The sequence below is a fragment of the Clinocottus analis genome, unplaced genomic scaffold, assembly GCF_023055335.1.
Source record: "Clinocottus analis isolate CAN_PGR_092001 unplaced genomic scaffold, fCliAna1.0.p SCAF_2, whole genome shotgun sequence".
Classification (NCBI taxonomy): domain Eukaryota; kingdom Metazoa; phylum Chordata; class Actinopteri; order Perciformes; family Cottidae; genus Clinocottus; species Clinocottus analis.
Window position 1 is genome coordinate 2,155,462 of NW_027175931.1, and position 7,500 is coordinate 2,162,961.

Here is a 7,500-nt window from a genome sequence, read left to right on the forward strand (position 1 = left end):
ATATACCACACACACCCCTCTTCTCCTCCTCCTCCACTCTTCCTCCTCCTCTCCTCTTCCTCCTCTACCCCCAAAACAAACGAGTGTCCGCCTCCTCGTGCTGTTTCCTCTGAGAGGTGGAAGCGGACTGAGAGCTGATTGGCTGGTGTCACCTTACATGCCCACCGACATGGGAAGAGAGGGCGGGGCTAGCGGTGCAGAGAGAGAGAGAGAGAGAGAGAGAGAGAGAGAGAGAGAGAGAGAGAGAGAGAGAGAGAGAGAGAGAGAGAGAGATCTAAACTAAAGTTCATTTCTTCTCATCTGGTTCTCAATTATAACAAACGAGGAACTTTTTGCATGCAGACATTAAAGACCTCAATGTTATGAAGAAGAAGAGGAAGAAGAAGAGGAAGAAGAGGAAGAAGAAGACGAGCACGTGCACGTGTGTGTGTGTGTGGAAGGGAGGGGGAGGGGGGCTTTAATTAGTTTTTCAGGACATCTGACCCCCATCTCTCTCTCTCTCACGCGGTGAGGCAGCTGGACGCTGGTCACGTGACCTCTGCAGGTCCAATCAGCGCAGTGGAAGAAAACATGAACAGCGAGTTTGTATCCACGCGACCAGTCGATGCAACAGATGTGTTTTCCCCCCTCTGTGAGGTCATCCAGCGGCATGACGAGGACAGTGCAGGTCACACACACCTGCACGGACACTGAGGGGGGTCCTCTTCTTCCTCTTCTTCCTCCTCCTCCTCCTCCTCCTCCTGCGCTGCGCATAACCTCTCATAAGTTGCGCCGCCTCTTTTGTTTGAGGCTCTAGCGCCACCGGAAGGACGGACGCGCTACCGGCAGCATGCGGGAGAGCCGCGGGAGCGCGCACAGCTGCAGGAGCGCGCACAGCCTGTTGCTGCAGTACAGTCTGTAAAGTGACTGCGACGCTGAGAGCGCGCGGGGATGATATTATATATGTACAATAATTATATATGTATATATATATATTATATATGTATATATACATATATAATATATATTCATATTATATGTATATGTATGATATATATATATATATATATATATATATATATATATATATATATATATATATATATATTATATATATAATTTGATAAGATTGATAACAGGATGGTTTCAACGCTGAAAACAACAGTTTTCCTGAAGACGAGGACTCGATGAGATGAAGAAGATGAAAGTTTTTATACAGTTTGTTGTATGAAGCGGACATAAATATAAATGCATGAATATGCAGAGTGTCATGTCTGGACGTCATGTGGATGAAAGAGCGTCTCTCTTCAAAGTCTGCTTCATTGCTTTATTGATGAACGTACATCAGATCATCATCATGGAAAAAAATTGATTTATTAGTTGTGAGTATTAATAATCAACAGGACGCAGCAGAACCCCGCCGCTCCCTCCATGACCTCTGACCTCCCGGGTGGCGGCCAGTGGAGCGAGAGCCACTGGGTCCACTGGGTCCACTGGGTTCACTGGGGGAAGAGTCCTCCTCCCGTCAGCAGGGCGAGCGCCAGCAGGGCGAGCGCCAGCAGCGCGCCGAGCGGAGCGGCCTTGCCGCCGCCGCCGGCCCCATTGGAGACGGTGCTCTGCAGCGCGGGCGTCTCGGTGCGCTGCTGGCAGTGCCGCAGGTCGGCGCCCACGCAGGCGGCGTAGGCCATGGCGTGCGCCACGTAGTTCTGCTCGTTCACGCCCTGGAAGAGGTGAGCCATGGGCCCGCGGGCCAGCACCGCCACGTCCTCGCCGCTGTGCGTGGCCGACGTGGTGGGGACGGCCGCCAGCTGGACGTAGTCCTTAGTCTCTGGAAGAGGAGACAGGAGGCAGGAGGCAGGAGACAGGAGTTAGGGGTCAGGAGACAAGAGACAGGGGTCAGGAGAGAGGAGACAAGAGAGGAGTCAGGAGAGAGGAGACAGGAAACAGGGGTCAGGAGACAGAGGGTCAGGAGACAGGAGAGTGTTCACCTGCTGATGTGCTGCCACCTGGTGGACAAATAAAACCTGGTACTGGGAGAAGAAGAGAGGAAGGAGGAGGAAGAGGAGGAGGACAAAGATGAGGAGGAGGAGGAGGTCTTACTGGTGTTGACGTGTTGGATGTCGGGCCGCGTGCCGTTGGAGATCTTGTGTCCGGGTCCGTTGCCGTACATCAGCGTGGTGTAAGGAAGCACGTCAGAGGCCCACAGAGGAGATTTACCTGAGGACACGAGGAGCATCCTGCACCCTTACACCCTCACTTCATCTTATTGTCCTCACAGCCTCACAGTGCTAAACACACACACACGCACACACACACACACACACACACACACACACACACACACACTCACTCACACACACACACACGCGGTGCCGCAGGACGTCTCCTCCTCGTTGAGTGTTTCTCTCCAGACCCTCACCGCTGATGAAGAGCTCGGAGTTTCACAAGCACATTAATCACTGCTGTGAGGAGGAGGAGGAAGAGGAGGAGGAGGAAGAGGAGGAGGATGTGGTTCCTACATGTTGGACCTTCAGGTGCTCGGTGGATGTTCCTCGTGGTCTTTGCGGTCCAACGTCTTTACAACATTCAACAGGTTTTAATTTCAGGGCTCGAACACGAGGAGAGACGCTGAACTGCAGCTTTACTCCTCCAGGAGGAAGAGAGGGAAGGAACGGAGGTGAAGAGGAGGTGAAGAGGAGATCAAGAGGCGAGAAGGACTGATGGAGGGAGTGAAGTCAGAGAGGGATGAGAGACGGAGGATGAAAGACAGAGGAAGAGAGACAGAGGAAGAGAGAGGGAGGAAGAGAGAGGGAGGAAGAGAGAGGGAGGAAGAGAGACGGAGGAAGAGAGACGGAGAAAAGAGACAGAGAAAAGAGAGGGAGGAAGAGAGAGGGAGGAAGAGAGACGGAGGAAGAGAGACAGAGAAAAGAGAGGGAGGAAGAGAGAGGGAGGAAGAGAGACGGAGGAAGAGAGATGGAGGAAGAGAGACAGAGAAAAGAGAGGGAGGAAGAGAGACGGAGGAAGAGAGACGGAGGAAGAGAGATGGAGGAAGAGAGACAGAGAAAAGAGAGGGAGGAAGAGAGACGGAGGAAGAGAGACAGAGGAAGAGAGACGGAGAAAAGAAAGGGAGGATAGACGGAGAGAAGAGAGACGGAGGAAGAGAAGACGAGGACGAAGGCGAGGTACTGAAATAGAAATGCTGCCAGCTCTGTGTTTACTCCGGCTGTAATTGCAGGGAGAGAAAGTAGAGGAAATGTCAAGCTGCTGGTGGCGGAGACACACACACACACACACACACACACACACACACACACACACAGACACACACACCAAGCTCAAAGTGCCACCTCGGGGTGTCTACTGTCATGGCAAACAAACACACCTGGAGGCGTTGAACTCCTCATGTCAATAAAACATGTACCTACACTTTTTTAAATATATACGAACAGAAAATAGGAAAAAAAAAACAGGAATTACCCAGAATGCTCTGCCCTCGGAACGGGTACCCGTTGAAGGTGACGGGGTGCGAGTGGTCGGCCATCACCACGGTGAGCGTCTCGCGCTCGTCGGTGAGCTCCAGGCCCTTGGCGATGGCGGAGTCAAAGGTCACCGTCTCGTGCAGCGCCATGGAGGCCCGGCCGGCGTGGTGCGCCTGGTCGATGCGCCCGCCTGAGCGCAAGGGGGGGGGGCGGAGGGCGTCAGTGGAGGCAATGCATTCTGGGAAGTGCAGTTTCATTCGCAGAAATCACTCGTTCACTTTTCTCTTTTACCGTAAAAGTCGGGTTACAAGCAGCCAGTACCTTCTGTGGTTGACGGACGAGGAGGAGAGGAAGGAGGAGGAGAGGAAGGAGGAGAGGAAGGAGGAGGAGAGGAAGGAGGAAGAGGAGACGGAGGAGGAGGAGAGGAAGGAGGAGGAGAGGAAGGAGGAGGAGGAGAGGAAGGAGGAGGAGAGGAAGGAGGAGGAGAGGAAGGAGGAGGAGGAGACGGACGAGGAGGAGAGGAAGGAGGAGGAGGAAACGGACGAGGAGGAGACGGACGAGGAGGAGAGGAAGGAGGAGGAGAGGAAGGAGGAGAGGGACGAGGAGGAGAGGAAGGAGGAGGAGAGGAAGGAGGAGAGGAACGAGGAGGAGACGGACGAGGAGGAGAGGAAGGAGGAGGAGAGGAAGGAGGAGGACAGGAACGAGGAGGAGACGGACAAGGAGGAGAGGGACAATTAGGAGAGGAAGGAGAAGGAGAGGAACCAGGAGGAGAGGAAGGAGGAGGAGAGGAAGGAGGAGGAGAGGAAGGAGGAGGCGCTGCGGCAAAACTCCTCCAGCCGGACGGAAGGAATCGATGTGGAGTCACCTGATCCACTGCAGGTGTACACACCGCTCTCCAAAGGGAGGGGCGGGGGGATGAGGAGGGAGGAGCGAGGAGGAGGAGCGAGGAGGAGGAGGGAGGAGGAGGAGTCGGATGCAGCCGTGATGTTAAATGGAGAAAACACACATTGATGTTTTTCAGAAAACCACAACGATTACTGCTGTTAAAGAGCCACGAGAGGCCACTTTGTGATCAATGACTCAATTGATCCACCGAGGCTGTGTGTGTGTGTGTGTGTGTGTGTGTGTGTGTGTGTGTGTGTGTGTGTGTGTGTGTGTGTGTGTGTGTGTGTGTGTGTGCGTGTGTGTGTGTGTAGGGGTTTCATTATCGAACGTTTGACGGATTAATTGGTGGGTGTTTGGAAGGAGAGTGACGCTGTTGTCCTCACCCTCAAAAGTGGGACACACACAAGCACACACACAGACACACACACACACACACACACACACACAGCCCTCACCCTCCACCAGCAGGAAGAAGCCTCTGGGGTTCCTCCTCAGGATGCGGACGGCCTTCTCCGTGCTCTCTACGATGGACGGCTCCATGTTCGGGTCTCTCTCCGCCTCAAAGTGCAAATCGCCGGGTTCAAACAGCGCTGGAGGAGAAGCAAGGCAGCACGATATAAATATAAATATAAATATAAGTACAGGAAGAGGGTTTATATCAGCCCACAGAGGAGGCGTGAAGCAGAAAGGAAAGTCCGGTATTCCTGCTGCTGCTGCTATTCTCAGCACACAGGAAGTGAAGCGAGAGGCTCAGAGCAGGAAGATGATTCACAAACCACGAAGAACTCCACAGAAAATACCTTTCAAAATCTATACTGGAGGAGGTGGAGGCAGCGAGGCCTTTGAGGAGGTCTGAACATTCGGACACAAGTGGGTTTATACTTGGAGAGCGGCCATTTTACATTTATTTTTGTTTGCACTGGTTGTTGAGAGTCGCTTCACGAGATCAAATAAATAAATAATTCTACAAATATTCTGAGTTAGATGTGATGCTTCGTGTGTTAAAGCTGCATTCTCTCTCCTGACCACCAGGGGGCGACTCCTCTGGTTGTATAGAAGTCTATGCTTCATGTGTTAAAGCTGCATTCTCTCTCCTGACCACCAGGGGGCGACTCCTCTGGTTGTATAGAAGTCTATGCTTCATATGTTAAAGCTGCATTCTCTCTCCTGACCACCAGGGGGCGACTCCTTGGGTTGTATAGAAGTCTATGCTTCATGTGTTAAAGCTGCATTCTCTCTCCTGACCACCAGGGGGCGACTCCTTGGGTTGTATAGAAGTATATGCTTCATGTGTTAAAGCTGCATTCTCTCTCCTGACCACCAGGGGGCGACTCCTCTGGTTGTATAGAAGTCTATGCTTCATATGTTAAAGCTGCATTCTCTCTCCTGACCACCAGGGGGCGACTCCTCTGGTTGTATAGAAGTCTATGCTTCATATGTTAAAGCTGCATTCTCTCTCCTGACCACCAGGGGGCGACTCCTCTGGTTGTATAGAAGTCTATGCTTCATGTGTTAAAGCTGCATTCTCTCTCCTGACCACCAGGGGGCGACTCCTCTGGTTGTATAGAAGTCTATGCTTCATGTGTTAAAGCTGCATTCTCTCTCCTGACCACCAGGGGGCGACTCCTCTGGTTGTATAGAAGTCTATGCTTCATGTGTTAAAGCTGCATTCTCTCTCCTGACCACCAGGGGGCGACTCCTCTGGTTGTATAGAAGTCTATGTAAATGACTCGACTTCTCTCTTGATGTACTCCCTTGGTAAACATTATGTCTCTAGTTTAAAGTCTTTTTCAACACAGCATGATGTTAGCTTAGCTTAGCATTTGCTCACCCATGAGGTAGTCCGTTTTTTCGGGGTCGACCGCGTTGAAGTCGGTTTTATTCCAGACGTAGTGAGCGACCTGCGAGGACATAAACATTCACTCTGAGGTGGAGGACAGTGAACATGTAAATGAGCGTTTGTGGACGAAGATGACGAGGATGAGGACGAAGATGATGAGGAAGAGGATGACGAGGACGACGTAGACGAGGATGACGTAGACGAGGATGAGGAGAACGTGGACGAGGATGAGGACGAGGATGACGTAGACGAAGATGACGTAGACGAAGACGACGTAGACGAGAACGAGGATGACGTAGACGAGGAAGACGTAGACGAGGACGACGTAGACGGGGATGAGGATGAGGACGAGAATGACGGAGACGAGGAGGAGGACGACGAGGATGGGGACGAGGACGAGGATGACGTAGACGAGGACGAGGATGACGAGGATGAGGATGACGTAGACGAGGACGAGGATGACGTAGACGAGGACGAGGATGACGTAGACGAGGACGACGTAGACGAGGACGAGGAGGAGGACGACGTAGACGAGGACGAGGATGACGTAGACGAGGATGACGTAGACGAGGACGAGGACGAAGTAGACGAGGATGAGGATGACGTAAACGAGGATGACGTAGACGAGGACGAGGATGACGTAGACGAGGATGACGAGGACGAGGATGACGTAAACGAGGACGAGGACGAGGATGACGTAGACGAGGATGACGTAGACGATGTCAGGATATATTTAAATAAAAGAATACCATGTGACATGGGTTTTCTATTCCCATTATTTTGTCTCTTGGAGGTTTTTCACCTTTCCAGCTTTCATGCTCTTCCACTCGTTGATCAGGTGGCGGCCATCTTTTCTTTTGCCCCTGGAGAAGAAGTCTCTCGGGTACTCGGGGTCCTTGGTGCCGCGAGGAGTCATGTACTTCCTCCCTCCACCGATGATCACCTGCACACACACACACACACACACACACAGTAAGCACAATGTTCCACACACACAGACACACGCCGCTGTGATGACCTCATCATCCCGCGGTGACGACCTCATCGCGGTGACCTCATCGCGGCCTCACCTGGATGTCGGTGTTCTCCAGCAGCTGGGCGGCGATGTCGCTGCAGCCGTCCCTCTTGGCGGCGTCGGGCATGTCGGCGTCGCTGTACCACTTCCTGCTGGCGCTGTGGGCGTAGCTGGAGGCCGGCGTGGCGTGCTGCACCCGCGTGGTCGTCACGATGCCCACCGACTTGCCTACGAGAGGGAGGGAGGGGCTCAGTGTGCAGGAGACAAGGTGACGACAAGGTGACGACAAGATGACGACAAGA

At 52.7% G+C, this 7,500-nt stretch overlaps 2 protein-coding genes across 2 annotated transcripts in view; both read right to left on the reverse strand.

Moving 5' to 3' along the window:
- LOC137790342 (protein FAM131A-like) overlaps positions 1 to 105 on the reverse strand; it is an 18,874-nt gene extending 18,769 nt beyond the window's left edge. The window contains exon 1 of the mRNA XM_068584488.1: positions 1 to 105. This exon is cut by the window's left edge and continues 597 nt beyond it. The gene's annotated coding sequence lies outside the window, so the exon portion shown is untranslated.
- A 1,373-nt stretch (positions 106 to 1,478) lies between these two features.
- The window catches only part of alp3 (alkaline phosphatase 3), a 9,020-nt gene continuing 2,998 nt past the window's right edge, over positions 1,479 to 7,500 (reverse strand). The window contains exons 5-11 of the mRNA XM_068585841.1: positions 7,254 to 7,426; positions 6,986 to 7,126; positions 6,175 to 6,244; positions 4,799 to 4,933; positions 3,457 to 3,648; positions 2,080 to 2,196; positions 1,479 to 1,807 (exon numbers count right to left, since the gene is read on the reverse strand). Coding sequence (XP_068441942.1) covers positions 1,479 to 1,807; positions 2,080 to 2,196; positions 3,457 to 3,648; positions 4,799 to 4,933; positions 6,175 to 6,244; positions 6,986 to 7,126; positions 7,254 to 7,426 — 1,157 coding nt within the window. The remainder of the gene's footprint in view (positions 1,808 to 2,079; positions 2,197 to 3,456; positions 3,649 to 4,798; positions 4,934 to 6,174; positions 6,245 to 6,985; positions 7,127 to 7,253; positions 7,427 to 7,500) is intronic.